Source organism: Hibiscus syriacus, unplaced genomic scaffold (genome assembly GCF_006381635.1).
Source record: "Hibiscus syriacus cultivar Baekdansim isolate YM2019G1 unplaced genomic scaffold, ASM638163v2 tig00111005_pilon, whole genome shotgun sequence".
Lineage (NCBI taxonomy): Eukaryota > Viridiplantae > Streptophyta > Magnoliopsida > Malvales > Malvaceae > Hibiscus > Hibiscus syriacus.
In genome coordinates, this window is record NW_024062949.1 from 979,511 (window position 1) to 1,000,539 (window position 21,029).

The 21,029-nt window shown below is 34.5% G+C and overlaps 1 protein-coding gene across 1 annotated transcript; it reads right to left on the reverse strand.

The window, feature by feature from the left end:
• Nucleotides 1–5,396: 5,396 nt before the first annotated feature.
• On the reverse strand, nt 5,397–7,214 carry LOC120149396 (tyrosine decarboxylase-like). The gene has a single exon (XM_039162195.1). It carries the CDS (start codon nt 7,139–7,141, stop codon nt 5,615–5,617), a length of 1,527 nt encoding a protein of 508 aa, XP_039018126.1. The 5' UTR covers nt 7,142–7,214; the 3' UTR covers nt 5,397–5,614.
• Nucleotides 7,215–21,029: the final 13,815 nt, after the last annotated feature.

Sequence of the window (21,029 nt, forward strand, 5' to 3'; positions counted from 1 at the left end):
TCTGGTGTTGTAAATACATGCCCACCACCACTATGCTCTCCCATATGAGGACAAACACTCGTACTTGTCATCATAGATGTCATCTGATCAAAATCATTTGTTGCCCCAAACATAGGAGAGAACATGAGTGATTGATGAGGAACATGCTGAGGAGTGTAGGGCGTAACACCAGAATCACCAACCACTTGACTAAATGATCTTGTGTGATCAAAAGATTCTGGTGGGATATTATCCATTGTCTCTTGTTCTGCTCCACGGTGAGAAGAACTCCTACTCCCACTCCCACTCTCACTCCCAGTCCCAGTCCTTCTTGGTTTCTCAGGTTTACCGAATTTTTTCGTATACTCTATAAATTGTCGTCTTTCTCTGATCGTTGTCAAGAGCGGCTTTCCATGTTCCCAAAAATAATTCAGGTAATATGAACTTTTGAAGTCAAAGTTATCTGCTTGTATGGGAGTGAGCGTTGGCAAGTATGAACCCCTGTTGTTCCAATGATTGATATGGTTAGCATGCCTCACCGACCAATCCTCACCGACCCTACCCCGCCCATCTAATCGATGGAGAGCATCATGATTCTCTGGAATGACTGGAATATGTTGGTGGAAGCTGAACTGCCTCAACACTCTATCGGCAAATTGGAACTCCACAAACATGAAATGGATCAATGGTGTAACAGCACACCAATATTCACAACCCTCCCAGACATGTTGCGGTACGCACGACATAATTTCTTGATCATCATACGGCCTCCAAATAAACTATAAAATAAAATTATATAGTTATTATTTAATTAAATAATTATAAAAATCAACAAATTAATAAATAACAATATTATAATATAAACATAATAAAAAATAAATTCACTTATTAATTTTATATACCTCAACTTTGCATTTGATGTCAATCTTAAACCTAAACTCTTTCACGTTGTTGTGCGTCAACCCCATTCTTTCTATTTTATATCTCCATCTGTATACCAATCAAAATAAAATTATGTAATTAGTTTTCATTTATAAAATATTATTTATTTAATTAAAGATAAAATATTTTAAATCAATAAAATTACCTTCCGGCAAGAGGAAAGTCAACTGCAGTTCGGCTAATCGGTGTTAACCATGGAATTATGTACCACGCCCACGATTGTAATAACATCGTGCATCCACCGATTTCAGTCGTATACGCATCATTAACAATTAATGACGCCTTGCACATCTCGCGATACAAGAATGCCAATATTGCTGATCCCCAACTATACTGACGGGTCATAAAAAAGTTCTCCAAAAACGAAAGATATTGTATATGGACAAGATTACTGGATTTATCTGGCATCAAGATTCCGCTGATCAAACGTAATATATATGCTCGAGTTGCATATATAATGTCTCGCTCACTACATTGTGGATCGAGCTTAAACTCATTTGCCAACCAGGATAATCTCAGCCGTGACCCTTTTGCTATATCTTTGTCTGGTACCTTCCCAAGGTAACGCTCACATATTGCAAACATGTCAAGATCTGTATTTCCCACCACTGCCATTCCATTTGTAGGAACCCCTAGTTGTAAAGCCACATCCTCCAAAGTGATCGTACATTCACCACATGGAAGATGAAAAGTATGAGTTTCTGGTCTCCACCTTTCAATTAATGCACTTATCAAACCGAGGATCAACCGAAATTCTCTTACAAAAGCAACATCATAAAAACCCACTGTTTTCAAATTATCAACAATACGTTGATCTGGCATCTCACAGTTGATAAGTCGAGGACGAAGGACTCGTTTTCGTCATCCTGCAATTTATTAATCATTGTAATTAGAATTAATACACCATTCTCAAATAAAAAAATAAGTCGATCATATTACCAGTTCTCCCAAATTACTCGAAATGTGTCGACCATCTAGCCTCAAAAGAACATTTTCTTCTGCCATGTTTCAACAAATCTAGACAAAAAAATTAAATATTACACTCAATTATTACATTGTTTTATTCAAATAATCAATTGCATGTTATCTACTTTAATAAAAAATAAACATCAAATATAAAATGATCCCTAATTACTATTTGCTTCTCAACATTTTCAAACTTTGCAATTTAATCACTAAATTTATAAATTCTTTCAAATTTAACCAATTAAGCATATTAATACTAAATTCAAGCATAGTATACCAACTTTTTATAATTTACTCTAATTCCTTAAATTCCTCAAATTTTACAAAACGATCCCTAATTACTATTTGGTTCTCAACATTTTCAAACTTAGCAATTTAATCCATAAATTTATAAATTCTTTCAAATTTAACCAATTAAGCATACTAATACTAAATTCCAGCATAGTATATCAACTTTTAATAATTTACTCTTATTCCTTAAATTCCTTAAATTTTACAAAACGGTCCCTACAACTTTACAATGTTCCAAAATGGTCCCAACCTTATTTCAAATTATGTAACAACATATAAATTATTATTTCAGAGTGTAACAACATATAATCACAAAATTAATAAACTTATGAAACTAAAATTATGAGATCAATATGAAACCCTAAACCTTTAAAACAAGAATCAAATGAGATCTGGGGCTTGAGTTTAAATTACCTCAGGCTATGCTTTGTGATCTTGCTGCTGATCGATCTCCCTCTCAGGCTCTCACTGCTTTTGTAATTGAAAGCTCACAATGAATTGCCTCAGCCTCGAGCAGTCTCTTATAAACACATTCGTAACTCATCCCATGCATGCATTATTGGATTTATTTGTTAAGAAGACGCCGAGATTTCCATGAAAACGCCGAGAAATCCTTACCTAAATGTAAAGAAGACGCCGAGAAATCGTGTAAAAATCCAACAATTGCATGCCCCCCCACATGCAGACGTGCAGGACCCCCACATGCAGACGTGCAGCCCCTGCTCAACCCGTGATTTCTGTGCTCACTGGGACATGGAACAGCATCTCCCTGCAGAACCCGTGATTTCTCACGTCCAGTCCCATGCACAGCACTGAAGACGCCGAGATTTCCTATGAAGAATCCAACTGAAGACGCCGAGAGTTCCTATGAAGAATCCAACTGAAGACGCCGAGAGATCAATCATACATGCACATCTCCCACATATCTATCATGCATGAAATATATGCATGAAATTGCGTTAAAGACGCCGAGATATCCAGCCTTCCATGCAAAGACGCGGAGAGATCCACGCTTCCATGCACATCTGCTGAAGACGCCGGGATATCCAAGTTGAAGACGACGAGAGCTCCATCAAAGCTGAAGATGCCGAGCTTTGCATATTTCCTATAGCAATCACTCTATTGTGGGAAATAGTATCATGGCTTCATTATCTTGGGAATAAAAGTTTCCCTCAAACATTATCGTGGCAGTTTTGCCATTGTTTTTGAGATAATATACTTTTAAATTATGTATAATCTTATGGAACATGAAAAATTTTATTTTCTTTACGGTCATATGACTTAATTTTTCAGAAGATAGGAAATAAAATGATTGGCTAATTAAATTTTATTTTTTCCAAAAAAAATAAAACAAAGCTACTTCCTTAATATTTTGTGACGTTTTTACACAAAAATCACTCTAACAAAATTTAATTACTAGTAAGACACCATTTCAAAAATATTTACTGATTTAAAATCATATGAGAAAGTCTGCACCTTTTTATAAAAAGTTTTAAATCGATAATTTTTTTGAAAGAGTGTCTGACACGTAAATAAAATATGTCACGATGGTTTTTCGATAGCTACCACAATCTATTTAGTCCCCGTTCCTCATTGAAACTCAAGGGTGAAACTCCCACATCCTTATTCTCCTCTACCCTATCTTTTAATGGAGATAAAGTAATTTAACATCGGCTATGACTCCCCGTTCAAATTGGAAACATAATCTTTCAATAGTTACCACAATCTATTTAGTCCATCGACATTAATATATAAATATTTTTGGTTCAAATGAAAAATCAACCCCAAATTATGTATTAACTTTATTTTAATTACTTAAATAAAATATTAACCGTAATAAATATCTGAATTATCATTCTATGTTTAGATGAAATAGAAATTTTTTAAATGATAATTAAATAATTTATTTATTTATTTTATTTAATAAAAAATATTACTATTGTGCGTGATGATGGTTATCTTCCACCAACCCAAGGGTGGCGTAGGCAATGCCGTTTTTGAAAATATAATTGTTATTATTTTTTTTTAATTAATCACTAGTATCTAATCTATTGAATGACTAATCCAGATCGAGTATTGCAGAGGCGATGACGATCCTCCCAATCCAGTTTGCTCCATTCGCGAATATCAAAATTTAAACCCCTGACCTTGCTTAAGAGACTCAGTTTGTATTTTTTAATAATTATTTTGAATTTTGATTAATTAATAATAATATTTATAACTTCAAAAATAAATTAGAAGCTATAGTTTTAGTCAAATTCATTTCTCACCTAACCTAAACGCATCTAATATTTCTTACCTTTTCTGGTTATATTCAACCAACCCAATCTTTAAAGAAAATGAAAAAAACATGAGTAACCAACCAAATGACACGCCTCTTCAATTTTCAAAACGAATATATATTGGTGGGAAATGAGGGGGACCAAAGGTGTAATTTTCCCCTTTGAGATAGAGTAGGCCGAAAATATATGATTAACCTTATCAACTTTCAAAATGAATATACATTGGTGGGAAATGAGGGGGACCAAAGGTGTAATCTTCCCCTTCGAGATAGAGTAGGCTGAAAAGATATGATTAACCTTATCACATTTTCATTGAACTTCCTCCAGTTAAATATTAAAAGTATGCCTCACCTACTACAACATTTTTGTAATCTAACATGACACGTGTCCCAATTCATACAACTATGTTTACTCTATTTTAACTCAAATCAGATTTTTTTTTCCAAACAGTAAATACATCCCTATGAGATAGAGTTAGAATTGAACTATAAAAAGATAAATTATTCAGTGTTAAAATAAATAAAATTGTAAAAAGAATTAAAATAAAAAGTTGAAGGTCAACATTTAATTTTATTATTTCTAAAATCAACAAGGCCCTAATAATAATTAAACAAAAAATTCGAGAAAACGATGATTTAATTGTGGTTTTAAAATTATTAATGACCTAAAAGGTAATCACCTCATCATAATTAGGGTATTGTCCCCTCTCATTTAGAGATGTATTCGATTCCGTTTAGTTCGATTTAGATTTTTGATAAAATATGAATCGAACTACATTATGTGACCTACAGGTGTATTCCAGTGATATTTTCACCTACGATGTACCTCTGTCGCCGTCCTAAACTTTTAGGTATATTGTTTAACCCCAAAATTTTTTAACTTTAAAATTACATTTAGAGAAAATATTAAAAAATATTACAAAGAAATTAGGAGGAGTAGTAAAAGTGGGAAATTGCCAACAACGTACACTTTCATGATATGTCAACATGAAAGGCGGCGGCAACTTGGTATGGCTCAACGCGCTTACAAACCAGAACCGAACATCAGTTATTTCATCGTACAATAAACAAACAAACCGATCTTGTCATACAAAAAACAGGGTCGTAATTAATGCAGTAAGCGGAAACACAATACGAGGTTGATGATGAACAAAACTATAGAGTGTTGAGCATGGCATCCACCGTCTCTTGGACCACCTTCCAAGCCATGAGCACATGTTTATCCTCCGTGACACTGGCCCCAATGGCGAACCTTATCATGTAAATCCCGTCGACCTGTGCATGCGTCGCGTAAATTCGCCCCGCTCCGTTCACCGTCTCCAACAGTTTCCGGTTAAACTCGTTCGCACGCATGTTGTCATTGTCGTCGTCGTTGCGAAACGGCAATGCCGATGGCGAAACCCTAAAGCACACCATGGCGAAATACCTCGGGACCACGACTTCGAACCTGTCGTCCGTGATTACGAGCTCTTCGAAGCGTTTCGCCATTTTGACGTGGCTTCGGAGAAAGTTTCTGAGGTTGGCAACGCCGTAGCTTCTCAGGACGAGCCAGAGCTTCATGGCTCGGAACCTTCGGCTGAGAGTTATCTGCCAGTCTTTGTAGTCCACCACTTGTTTCGAATCGGTAGCTTTGTTACGGAGGTATTCGGGGTTGGTCGAGAGCGATTTTATGAGACTGCTCGGATCCTTCACCCACATGCAACAACAGTCCAGTGTGGTGAAGAACCATTTATGAGCGTTGAGGCTGAACGAGTCTGCTCCTTCGACTCCGTCGATGAAATGTCGGAACTCCGGGCAAATACAGGCGCTTCCTGCATATGCAGCATCGACATGAACCCACATTCCGTATTCTTTAGCCACATCGCATAGTGGGATCAATGGATCAACGCCGGTGGTCGATGTTGTCCCGATCGTGGCACAGAGATATAGCGGGATAAGTCCGGCTTTCACGTCTGTGCTTATTGCATGTCGTAATGATTCCGGTGACAGACCAAATGCCGCCGATCTTTTCGTCTTGATTGCCCTAAAATTTGTAGGATCAATACCGGCTATTTTAGCTGCCTTTGCTAGAGCACTATGTGTCTGGTCGGACGCATAAACAACCAATTTTCCGATGTTCTCCCTCCCGACTTTGAGCAACATCCGATCTCTCGCTGCCGTCACCGTGCACAAAATCGCCTCACAAGTCGTTCCTTGCAAAACACCCCCTCCGTTTCCGGCGAAAAGGAAAGCACGAGGAAGATCAAGCATTTGTCCAAGCCAATCCACGACAATGGACTCCAGCTCCGTCGCAGCCGGTGACGATATCCAGTTGAATCCGACCACATTGAACCCGGTGCTAAGCATTTCACCGAGGAAGCCCGCAACGCTGCCACTCGAAGGGAAATACGCAAAATAGTTCGGACTCTGCCAGTGAGTTATCCCGGGGATAATATGTTGCTGCACGTCTTGAAGGATCGCTTCCACCGGCTCACCGACATACGGTGCGGTGGTCGGCAACCGTTTCGCGAGGTATCCCGGTTCGACTTGACTCAGAACCGGATACTTCTCGATGTTCTGATAATAATCAGCTAGAAAATCAATGATCATGTGGCCTTGCCTTCTGAATTCATCAGGATCTAGGGGGTTAACGTTGTTGCTAAAACCGTTCCCTAGTTCATTAAAAGATGCAAGGCTTCCCATTTGAAATATTGAGAACAAACTGACACTTGGAAGCTTTACTTTGTCTCCTGCACTTAATGGGAGCTGATTGTGTTGTGATGAGTCTCTCCCAAGCTGCTTTATATAGCTTTTGACACAGGCAGAAAATTACCCATGGTTAGACTTTTATTTTATTTTATGAAAATGATTCCTACAATTTCTTGGTACTTACCCCATGGGTCCTGGCAGACTGATCAATCTTCAATGAACAACCGTGCATGCATATTATTAGTAAACTAGAACTAATTGTCTTTGCCTTTGCATTTGCTTTATAATTAATCTTAGTTACACATAATTAATTATTGATTGCATCATATCATACGTATGATATTGGTTGGCAGGATTACACTCATAACATATGTAGACTTTGATTGGGTTGGTTTAGGTTGACATTTTCATCACTTGTGTATTACCTAATTAACACATTCCTTAGCAAATTTGGCTACTGAAATTAACGTTATTGCAGGCTTATCTATATCAGGAAACTTTTTGGCATCTTCATTCCCACCATTTTTATGTTAGATTTGTTGAGCTTATAGTATTCTTTGATTTAATAGATACTGAATTCGGATTTAGTTCAGTGGCGGATGCACTAAGCTCCCATAGGGGCCAAGTGCATCCCCATTATTTTGGAAAAATGGTTAAATTTAGCTTAATGTGTTAGGAAAAAAAAGAAAAAAATTACAATTTTTGCATACCCATTATTTTTAAGAAAAGAAAATTAAAATTTTGGACCACATTCTTAAATTTCTGGATCCACCACTGATTTAGTTGTCAAAAAATGAGAGAATTAGAAATTTTGGAGTATAACGGTCGTTAATGTTTGCTGTCAACGGCGACCAACATCGATCGATGATGATAATGAGTGATGATTGATAGTGAACGGCGTTGGTCGAATTTATGAGTCAAAATGATATTTCATCCAAAGGTCATAAGTCAAATTAGTATTTTATCTAAAATTTAAGACTTAAACTAGAAATTAATCTCTTTTACTAAAGTACAACATTATTAAGCTAACACGAGCTAATAGTTCAGTGATCAAAATGAAATAAATCAATAATATAAATTATATATACATTTTTTAAAATTATTGAAGAACAAAACTAAAACGAAAATGATCGTCCTTATAATTTACTCTTTGACTTTCGAAAAATTACTTTTTAATAACAAAATGTCAATAAAGCATTATTTTCATACTTTTAACTAATTATACTCTTCATCGTAGGTTTAAAATATATATTAATTTTCTATAATATTTTTATATAAATACTAAAAACTTAATTTAACAAATCACATTTTCCACATCACTTTTCTACAATATTTTTTAAAAATATTTAAAAATCATTGAAAGTTTAGTCACATAAATTATTAATATATTTAATTTCAATATCAATTTAATCTAAAAAAATCATGTATTATTCTTTTTAATATTCTAAGATAATTATAAGATAGTATGAATTTTTCTTAACCATTGACAATGTGTTACACACCGTATAGATGTATCAACTCAAAATCGAGTCCTCTAAAAGATACGACATTCTCTTTTACCATTAAGTTCACTCAATATGTTCGGAAAAGTAATTATTTTTAATCATATAATATATTTTTTTAAGTTGATTTAGTGGTGAAGTAGATTTTGGGTTCAATTCCAAACCCCATACTTTATTTTATTTTATAATCAATAAAATGATAACACATATCATAGTAATTTAATTATTAAAAGATTGAAAAAAATATTTTTCTTTAAATTTATTAACGGTGATTTGTTTGTATTCTTCATCATTAATATTATGAAATCAAAATCTATTCAATATTAATTTGTTTATCAAATCCATAGATGATGAGAAATATCTTAGTTCTTTTTTAGGAGAAAAGTAAAAAAGAAATTATTTTCAACTGGAAAGGAAGTGCTCACCAACCAGCTGCCCTTAATTTCAATGGGAATATATGCAGACGCGCATACAAGTAGCAGCCTAAGACGAGTTCTCAAAATATTTCTTTCGCAAAATTCTCCTCCTTTTCCTAAACTTTCCAACCAAATCTCTCATTTTCTATGGATTTTATCTCCATTTTTGAAGATGAAAAACAATTTTGAGTAAATTACACAAATGGTCTCTCGACTATAAAGTATTATTTTATTAAGTCTTTCGATTATTAAAAATTATAAAATGATGTTTCGACTATAGAATGTTGTTTTATTAAGTCCTTCGACTATTAAAAGTTACAAAATGATCACCTGACTATTCATTATGTTTCAAAATCATCCATTTTCATTAAGAAAATGATGGTATTTTGAGCTGAATGTTAACCTGATGGTTGTGATATAATAAAATTTGATCCTGAAATCAAAAACAACTATCATATCTCAATCATCATGCTAACGTACAACTTAGACGACCGTCAATTTTTTTTTACAGAAAATGATGACTTTGGATCATAATGAATAGTCAATCTAATGGCCTTTGAAAGTTCGCGACGCTTTCTAGGGATTTCTTATCGGATTTTGCTAGGCTTTGGGGTTTTTTTTCATCCTCTAAGGTCTTTTTTTGCTCTGTTCATGATGGATCTCTTGTTTATGGTTTGTGGTTTAACTGATTATAGGGTTAGGGGTTTGGACTTGGGGGAGTTCCTACCGTTGGGAGTGTCTGTTGAGGGAGGCTTGTATGTTCTTACTGAGGTGAGATTGGGGTTTTTAAGAGCGGATTGGTACCGGCGGAGGCTACGTCGGCTTTTCCTCAGACTGGGTTGGTGCCTCTTAAATTGGGTAAGGACTGGAAATCTTTATTCATTAATCAATCTTTAGCATTATTTTCTCCGATTGAACGGGATGGGAGGGTTGTAGTGAAACCTCCCAAGGAAGTATTGCTTGAGGGTGCGAAACAATGGGAGAATGCATTGTTGGGGAATTTTTAGGTAAATCCCCTATACTTAGTGTATTTCAGAAAACTGTGAATAAGCTTTGGGGTCAAGAGGGCTCTATTGAGATTCTGTTCTTGGCACCTAGTGTTTACATTCTAAATTTCCCTTCTAAGCGAGTTCGAGATTGGGTTTTGGAATCGGGGCCTTGGCATATTCAACAGAAGGTGTTAGTCTTGAGGAAGTGGATGCCAGGGATGCTTCATGATGTGTTGAGTTTAGACTCTACACCAGTTTGGATCAAGCTATGGCATGTGCCATTGGAACTATATTTGCAAAAGGGGCTTGAGTACATTGCCAGTGCGATTGGAAGACCGTTGTACTTGGATTGTGCTACTACTTTGAAGCAACAACTTAACTTTGATAAGATATGTGTCAATATTGATGCGAAAATTGAGATCTCAGGTTCAGTTATGGTTGGGTTGGGGGAGGTAAACATGGTAGATGTTGGTGTTGAATTGGTATGGGCTCTATCAAGATGTGGTCATTGTAATATCTTTGGGCACTTAGGGGATCAGTGTGTTAAGAAGGATGTTGATGTTGACTCTATTTGTGGGCTTAGTAAGGAAAAACAAATTGATGAAAAGTAGTTGGTAGATACGGGTATTGTTTTAGAAAGTGTAGTTGATTCTAGAATTTCATTGGGTGCTGGAGTTGGTATGGGTGGTAGTGGGTGTAACACCCCCGACCCGGATACAACTCTGAGGTGTCACATTGACTTTTCAACTCTTTGACTCTTTGAAAATTTGACTAAAATTTGACTTTTATTAGAAAAATGAAAACACATTTACAAAACATATCAGAGCATCTACAATTTAAACTTTTATAGTACATGTCAACCAAATTTACCATAACAAAAACACGTACAATTCAAATATCTCTCTGATCTAATAATCCTCACCAATATGATGTCTTACCCTTGCTAACTTGGCTTGTTCTTCGAATCTCTTTGATCCTACGTGTGAAAACAATCACACGCTAAGTCTATGACTTAGTGAGGCGTAATGAGTATAATAAAGCAATAAAACATTTATGTACATTTTTCAAAATAACCATTAAGTACCAAAACACCATATTCTTCATAACTTATAACATATATTATTAAACATTGATTACTTTATATTTACTTGACACTTGATTTTACATTTCTTTAAGAACATTTCATATCAAAACCAATAGACATTTCATGAACATTTTATATTGATACTCATTGTTCAAATTATATTAATTTGTTTTATTAGCCCAACGTATATTGTTGAGAACTCAAGGTATGCGAGTACATTAAGGTTGTGCACTAATGTAGTCACCACTGCTCACATAATTTGCACTGAAGCGCCACATAGAATTTGTCCCGAATGACCATATAGATTTGTCCCGAAGGACCACATAGGTTTGTCCCGAAGAACCACATAAAACCCTCGACTCTTTGCATGCCAACTATACCTCTAATTCTCGTACATATACTTTGGGCTTTAACCGTATAATTATTTCTCATTTTATTATTTAAGTGTGTCTTATTCATGTAGAGCACATTTACATAGGTATTTTCACATGAAACATTTTCACGTAGAAAACATTTACATAGTATATCACATAGTATTATATTTAAGTCCATATATCATTTAATGTCAAATTTCATAAACAATAATAAATCAAAATATCAGAAAAGATCATGTCATAATTCAAATCATTTACATTAACAAACTTTCAAGATTTGGCTCTTCACAAACCAAATTATTCATAATTTATTTATCAAAGCACGATAAAAGTGTTTCATAGTAAAATTCAAAACATTTTTCTTTCAAAACATTCGAGGTTGACTCATCGCGAGTCTTCCTCTTATTATATTTAAAAGTATAGTAAAATGCACTCACCTTTGCCTCACTTAAGCCCTAAGCAACTCCTTTTCACTTTAACTTTCCAACTTTATACGTTACTTCGTTCAACATTTGCTTTCGATCGAATCTACACATAACATGACCAATATGAGGAGCTCAATTAACATCTAACCAATTAACATTTACTTAAACGAAATAAAATGCCTAATTTCCATATTTCAGACTGAATAGTATCAGTACTCTTCCTGCAGTACCGATACTTCTCTTCTATGGTACCGATACCTACTTCGGTATCGATACCATTTTGGCATTATGGAAATTCATCTTTAATTGCAGTATCGATACATTGTCCTTGGTATCGATACCTCCACATCAATATCGATACTACTTCAATCAGTATAGATATTGTTCTTCTGATTCATACAATTTCTTTCAATTTACCCTTATATTATCAGTATTGTTCTTCCAGTACAGAAATCCTTACCCAGAAATCACATATTTCACTTAAAAAATTACCTAACTTCACCTAAATCTCCTACTTTTAGCTCCATTCATACCTTTAAACTCATTTACACTTATTACCACTAACTTATATCCATTACAACCCCTTTAACATCTCAATTTCTCCATAAAACTCTTGAACTAAAAATCATATCAATTCTTCAAACATGTTATTAATCTTTTCTAACTCTTCTAGCCCCTTAATTAGACCCTTGAAAAGTCAAATATATCTTTAAAAATCCAAATACAATCAATTTCAACTAATTCTCTTAAAACCCCATTTTACTAAATCACCATTAATTCCTCAATCCTTTAGCTTATAATCATTTTTAAGCTTCCTTAAGCTTCTATACCACCCAAGGATTAAAAACCAACTCAAAAATTAAGGAAATAACCAACTTGAAAGTAACTTACCTTAACATTGGAGCTTCACGTAAAGAGAAAGAAGAGAAGAGAAGAGTTCCAGATTTTTCTTTTCTTTTCTCTAATCCTCACCTCTTAAATATCTCCTAAAAATAAATATTAAATTCCTTTCCTGCTTAAAGACCATAATACCCTTCCATTCTTTACTCTTTGATAATAAATCCTAAACAATAATTCCCAAATCAACCCTTGAACTTTTTAATTTATCATAATTGAGCCACTAACTTTTAAATCCTTACATTTTAACCACTGACCCGATGGTTGGGGTATTATAGTGGGGTTGTTTATTCTGGTTGTTTGGAGGAGTCTGTAGGGGTGTTAAGGAAGGTGATTGATGATTGGAATGTGGTGCAGTCTATTGAGTGTTCTAGGGAATGAATGTTAGTGTTTCTCAGTTTGATGGTGGTGTTGTTGTTAACCTTGTGGGGAGTTCTAAGAAGAGTTTTACTATTGTTTTTAGGAATGTTGGTGTTGGCAAGGTTCAGCCCAAATAAATTTAAAGTTTTGTCTGATATTCTTGAAGTTTTGGTTTCTCCTAGAAAGACTAGGTTAATTGCTGAGGGTGTGGTTGAGTTAATGTAACAACTGTGACCTAAGGGTAAATGTGGTGGTATGAATAAGAAGAAGCATGGTAGGGGTGTTTTGAAGGGTGGTGTTTCTCCTCCTCATGATGATTATGACCTAGAACATTAGATGTTGCAATGACCTCTCCAACCAGAAGAAAATTCTGCAAGTTGCGAATAAGTTGAAAGTGGAGGTATTGTGTCAGCTTGAAACTCAGATTAAGGAAGTTTGTATTGTTATTGTGACTCGTGGTCTGTTTAAGGATTGGAATTTAATTTCAAATTATTTTTAGGTGGTTAATGGTAGAATTTGGATCTTGAGTAGAGGTAGTTGGCAAGTTGAGGATTTGTTAAAGTTTGGTTAGCATATTTATTGTTTTTTAAGGTCTAGGGATATCCAAATTTTCTTTTATGCTATTTATTCATGTAATAGCAGGGAATATATGAAGCGATTATCAAGGAGTTTGATGGATGTGTCTTCTGTTGTTGAAAGTAATCCTCGGGTCTTGGCTGGGGATTTTAACATTATTCGAGATCCCCATGAGAGCTCAGATTTTGATGGTAGTCAATATGTTATTGGGGATATGCATGATTTTTTTTGGAGTGTCAAGTGGAATTAGATGTTATTGATCATCCTTTTAAGGTGACTTTTTTTTACTTGGTGTAACATGAGGGAGGTTGTTCCTCTTTTGTTGAAAACATTTTTTTGATATTTCGATATAACAAATTAAGTTAAATGAATTTTAAGATTTTACAAATGATTTTACAAATTATATTCGATTCAATTAATCGAATATCAAATTATTACTCCAAGTTTTTTAAGATCAATTTTAATCCTTACTAAATGTGTAAAATTGTGATTTGTACTTAAACTATTTTTGAAACAATTTTCACAAAGTATTTTGAACCAAAATCAAGCCTTAAATCAGTTTTTCAAAGGCATGCACCGATGCATTCTCCATGCATCGATGCATCAAGCTATTTTTCAAACATCGAATGCATTTTATGCATCGATGCATCCTTAGTGCACCGATGCACTAAGTGTCCCAACGGTCAAAATATTTGAATTTTACACGAATGCACCGATGCATCCTTGATCATGCATCGATGCATGAGACGCTCCACCTAGAAAAATTAATTGCTTTCACACTTAAACGGCTATATCATCTTCACTAATCATTTACAACATTCAGAAGTGATTCAAGGTGTATTTAAGAAAGCTTATAAGCCATTGATCGAAATAAGAAACATCAAGCAACTAGAATCAAGATAGAATCAAAGAGAAAGCATCAAACCTCAAGTTTGAGCATTTCAAGCCTATTTTCATTCAATATTCATTTTGCTTTCAAGAACACTTTTTGTGCTCAATTTTATTCATCTTTGAGTGTTCTTTTCTTTGTTCTAGAATTGTGCAAACAATCTACCTTGTGAGGATTTCCTTGTAAGTTTGCAAAATTTGTATTATTCTCTTTGGGAGAGAGTGTTCTCAAGAATTTGGGGTATAATTCTTGTGGGATTGTAAGGTTACTCTTTGTCCTCAAAAGAAAGACAAATTAGTGAATTTGTGGAAAATCCTTAGTGTGGATAGCTAAGGTAGTGGATGTAGACTTTGATTGAGAAAGTCGAACCACTCTAAATCGCTGTGCAAATCTTTTCAATTTTCTGCAAAAGCTTCCACCGAAATTTTTTAATTGCCAATTCACCCCCCTCTTGGCTGATTTCGTCAATCGATCAACTCAACAATTGGCATCAGAGCTTGACTCATTTGAAGGTTTAACCGCCTCTTGAGTAGATCCGAGAAGAGTTATATCGATAATCAAAGTCATCAATGGCCTCCGCTTCAAACTTCGACTCCGGTCTCGATTTGATGCCCGTCAATAAGCCTCCTTTATTCAATGGGGATAACTATGCCTATTGGAAGAATAGAATGATGTATTTCATTCAAGCAAGTGACATGGGAGCATGGAATGTCGTAGTAGAAGGATACATCAAGCCTCTCACTCATCCAAGATTATGGAGTGAAGGAGAGACAAAAATGTTCCAGCTCAACTTCAAAGCCATCCATATCATTTTTTGTGCTCTTGGACCAGAAGAATATGGAAGAGTTTCTTCTTGTACAACCGCCAAAGAAATATGGGACAAACTTCACGTCACTCATGAAGGTACCGATGAGGTAAAGAAATCTAAAATTAGTATTCTAACGCATAGCTATGAAAATTTCAGGATGAAACCAAATGAAGATATCAAAGCTATGACAGATAGATTTTCAACGATTGTCAATGGTCTCAAATCATATGGAGAGATCATTTCAAATGAAAAGCTTGTGAGGAAGTTAGTCTACTCCCTCCCAAAATCATGGCAATCAAAGAAGACGACATTCATAGAGTCTAAGGACCTAACATCCTTAACTCTTGAAGAGCTAATTGGTTCACTCGTCACCCATGAAATGATGCTTGAAGATGAGGTGGACCTTGATAAGATTGAAGAGACACCAAAGGAGAAGGAGAAGAAGAAAAACATTGGAGTTGCTTTCAAATCCACAAAAATGAGAGTGATTCGGATGAAGATGACGATGACGAAGAAATGGCATTGTTTGCCAAACGGTTCAGAAAAATGATGAGACCTTACCGAGGAAGAAAATTCAAACGAAATGAAGGTCTCAAAAATGAACCAAAAGAGAAGGACCCAATCATTTGCTATGAATGCAAAAAACCAGGGCATGTCAAATATGATTGCCTACAATTGAAGAGGAAGGGTCAATCAAAGAATAAGCGCAAGGCTCATGTGGCTACATGGAGCGATGAAGAAGGTTCCGATGAAGAGGAACAAGAAGTAGCAAACTTGTGCTTGATGGCATTCGGGGAAGATTCTAAGGTAACCTCTAACTCATCTGATTTTGATGATTTATCTTATAATGAGCTATTAGAGGAATATAATGGGTTGACTTCGGACTATGAGAAATTGTTTTTAAAATATAAAAATGATGTTTCAAAATTGAAAAATGAAAATAAACTCATATCCAAAACCAACAACGATCTTGAAAGTAAAATCAAAAATTTGCAAATCAAACTAGAAGAGTTTGAAAAGAAAATTTTAGATTTGCAAAATTTACTTTCAAAGGTCAATGATGATCATCAAAAGAAAATTGATGATCTTAAAACTTCTTTTGATAAAGTTTGAAACAAACGTTTTGAAATTGGAGAAAATTCTAAATCCAACTTTGTTAGAAAAAGTTTTAAAAACTACAATCATAGAGGTCCTCAACGAACCTTAAATGGTAAAATCTTTAGGAGTATATGGGTTCCTAAAGGACTCATTACTATTAAGGATAAAGATATCCTACACAAATGGATACCTAAGGGGACTAGGATTTTGGAAACTAATGAATATGGACCCAAAAGAATTTGGGTACCAAAAATCAAAAATTAATCTATGTTTGTAGGGAAAGGAGCATTGCTACAAGGCACGAGAAACAAATTCAAATTCATGGTACCTTGATAGTGGATGCTCAAGACACATGACCGGAGACAAAAGCCGGTTCATTAAGCTTAACGCCAAAAATGGAGGAGAAGTGACTTTTGGTGATGATTCAAAAGGTCACATTGAAGGTATTGGTACTATTGGTAATACCTCTTCCATACAAATTAAAAATGTTTTATATGTGAATGGATTAAAGCATAATCTATTAAGTATTAGTCAATTTTGTGATAAGGGATTCAATGTCATGTTTGATATTAATGGTTGTAAAGTCATTGATATTGCATCTAATCAGATTATGCTTGTTGGTCATAGAATAGGAAACATATACATGGTGCATTTAGATTCTATTGATATGACTAATTTGTGCCTAGTTGCTAAGGATGAACATGATAGTTGGTTATGGCATAGGAGACTAGGACATGCTAGTATGAGTGTTTTGCAACGGCTAATTCAAGGTGATTTAGTTCGAGGGTTGCCTAAGCTTAAATTTGATAATGATAAAATATGTGATGCTTGTGCTAAAGGAAAACAAAAGCGCGTTTCTTTTAAATCCATTAATGACGTATCAACTAGTAGAGTATTACAATTGATCCATGTAGATCTTTTTGGGCCAACTAGGACTACTAGCTTGGGTGGAAAACAATATGCATTTGTCTTGGTAGATGACTATTCTAGATATACTTGGGTTCTATTTTTAAGTACTAAAGATGAAGCATTAGAACAGTTCATCACATTTTCAAAAATAATCCAAAATGAAAAGGGTTACTCTATAACTAGTGTTAGGAGTGATCATGGTACTGAATTTTAAAATCTTGGATTTATTGATTTTTGTAATTCTAATGGTATTAGCCACAATTTTTCAGCACCTAGAACCCCTCAACAAAATGGAGTTGTTGAGAGAAAAAATCGAACTTTAGAAGAAATGGCTAGAACCATGCTTTGTGAAAATAATTTGCCAAAATATTTTTGGGCGGAAGGCACAAATACCGCTTGTTATGTTATAAATCGAGTAATGATTAGGCCAATTTTAAAGAAAACTCCATATGAAATTCTCAAAAATAAAAAGCCTAACATTAGCTATTTTCATCCTTTTGGATGTAAATGTTTTGTTTTAAACAACGGTAAAGAAAACCTAGGCAAATTTGATGCTAAAAGTGATGAAGGAATTTTTCTGGGTTATTCCTTAAATTCTAAAGCTTATCGAGTATTTAATAAAGGAACTTTAGTTGTAGAAGAGTCTATACATGTTGTTTTCGATGATAATCCCCTTCCGAGGAAGGATTCTTGTGTGAATGATGATGTAGGTGTTATAAATGGCGTTAGAGATGAAGTTGGAGAACCATCATCAAAGGAAGAAACGAAAAATGAGGAAACTCATGATACTCTTGAGAATCCAACCATTGAAGAAAAGGAAGTATCTTATCCAAGAGAGTACAACTATGTCAATGGTGGTGAGATTATAGGTGATCCATCCAAAGGGGTAACAACTCGATTTTCTCTTAGAAATATTTGTAATTATGTTGCATTTATTTCATGCATAGAGCCTAAGAATATTAAAGAAGCATTAAATGATGAACATTGGATTATGGCTATGCAAGAAGAATTAAATCAATTTGAGAGAAGTAAAGTATGGACATTAGTTGAAAGGCCTAGTAATAAATCTACTGTAGGTACTAGATGAGTATTTAGGAATAAGCTTGATGAAAGTGGTAATATAGTGAGAAACAAGGCTAGACTTGTTGCTCAAGGGTATACTCAAGAAGAGGGCATAGACTATGATGAAACATATGCTCCCGTAGCTAGGATGGAAGCAATTAGAATGTTATTAGCATTTGCATGTTTTCATGAATTTAAATTATATCAAATGGATGTTAAAAGTGCATTTTTAAATGGTTTTATAAAGGAAGAAGTGTATGTGGAACAACCTCCAGGTTTTGAAGATTCAAAATTTCCAAATCATGTTCTCAAATTGACGAAAGCTCTTTATGGTTTAAAACAAGCTCCTAGAGCTTGGTATGAAAGATTGTCAATTTTTTTAATTGAAAAAGGTTTTTCAAAAGGAAAGGTTGACACTACATTGTTTTTAAAGCATAAAGGTAAAGATTTATTAGTAGTTCAAATTTATGTTGATGATATAATATTTGGTTCTACTAATGATGTTCTTTGCCAAGAATTTTCTAAGCTAATGCAAAGTGAGATTGAGATGAACATGATGGGAGAGCTCTCATTTTTCTTGGGACTCCAAATCAAGCAAAGAAAAGATGGCATCTTCATTAATCAAGCTAAGTACGTCAAAGATATGCTCAAGAAGTTTGGACTGGAAAATGGGAAACCTCATGACACTCCAATGAGCTCTTCAACAAAGCTTGACTTAGATGAAGGAGGTAAATGTGTAGATGTTAAATTATATAGGTCAATGATTGGTTCTTTGCTTTATCTAACTGCAAGTAGACCATACATTATGTTTAGTGTTTGCTTATGTGCTAGATTTCAATCATGTCCTAAGGAATCACATTTACTAGCTGTTAAGAGAATCTTTAGATATCTTAAGGACACTCCTAGTTTAGGACTTTGGTATCCTAGAGACTCTACCTTTAGCTTGCATGCTTTTTCTGATGCGGATTATGGAGGATGCAAATTAGATAGGAAAAGCACCTCCGGTACTTGCCAATTCCTTGGAAATATGATGATTTCTTGGTTTTCAAAGAAACAAAATTGTGTTGCATTATCTACCAGTGAAGCCGAATACATTTCAGCTGGTAGTTGTTGTGCACAAGTTTTATGGATGAAACAACAACTTTTTGATTATGGAATTGAAGTAGGTACTATTCCTATCAAGTGTGACAATACTAGTGCTATTTGTCTCACTAAAAATCCCATCCAACACTCTAGAACTAAGCACATTGAAATAAGACATCACTTCATTAGAGACCATGTCGCTAAGGAAGATGCAGTTCTAGAATTTGTTGATACTTTGCATCAATTAGCGGATATTTTTACAAAACCCTTAGATAAGGAAAGGTTTTGGACACTTAGGAGAGAATTAGGTTTAACTGACCTATCTTCACTTAGTGTTTAAAATAATTTAGCACTTTTAATAAATACTGAAAAATGCTTATAATAATAATTTTTGATTGCATTCTTGCTATTAGTTAGGGGGAGTTTATGATTCTTAGTGAAAATTAATTTTATGTTCAAATAATGTTTAAAGATTAATTTAATTGATTGAACATAATTAATTTTTGATATATGAGTTGCCAACACCACTAGAGCCTATTAATTTAGCATTTTTAAGCGTTTGAAACAGATTTTTCTTTTGACATTTTTGTGCTTAATGCACCGATGCACTTAACAATGCATCGATACATCCCTTTGAATGTGCATCGATGCATCCGCATGATGCACCGATGCATGCCTTGAATATGCATCGATGCATAAGACCATGCACCGATGCATCCGTCAGGTTTTAGGTTAAAATGATTCATCTTCTTCATTTTTCTCAAAACCTAAAACACTAAACACACGGCCGTTCGTCCCTCTCTCCCTCAAATCTCTATTTTTGCTCAAAATCTTCGGGAAATCATCAGATTCTTCAAGATTTTTATCCTACAAACCTGCTACAATCATTAAATCACTCAAAACATCTCCACATTCCCCTCAATCCGAATTTTTCAAGGTAATTTTTCAAAAACTCTATTTTATTAATTTTTGAACTTAGGACTCGTTTAGATTAGTTCTAGTTTGAAATAATTATTGGGCATTGGTTATATGATGATTCTAAACTAGTTTCTACAACGAATTTCATCAAAAACACATAATTTTTCAAAATTAAAATTTCGAATTTAAAAAAAAATTAAAATTAAGTGATAGTTTTGATTTAATTGTGTTGTTTTCATGAAAACTATACATATTATGATATTATTTTAAAATAGTTTTCAAAACTTTTCTCATTAGGATTATGTTAGAGAACCTTGAATTATTGAGGACTCATTTGAGTTTTGGGATTGATTTTTGTGCATACATGTGTTTTTAAATTGCAGGTGATATTTCTTTTCCGATTTCCCTAACCATGTCTAATCCCAAACGCCCTAGGTCATCCTCGAGTCGGTCTCACCAAAACCGTCCTCCCGCTCTTAGACCTCAAAATCC

Excerpts from the sequence above, each read along its gene's own strand:
- LOC120149396 (XM_039162195.1), bottom strand. The coding sequence starts at position 7,141 with ATGGGAAGCCTTGCATCTTTTAATGAACTAGGGAACGGTTTTAGCAAC.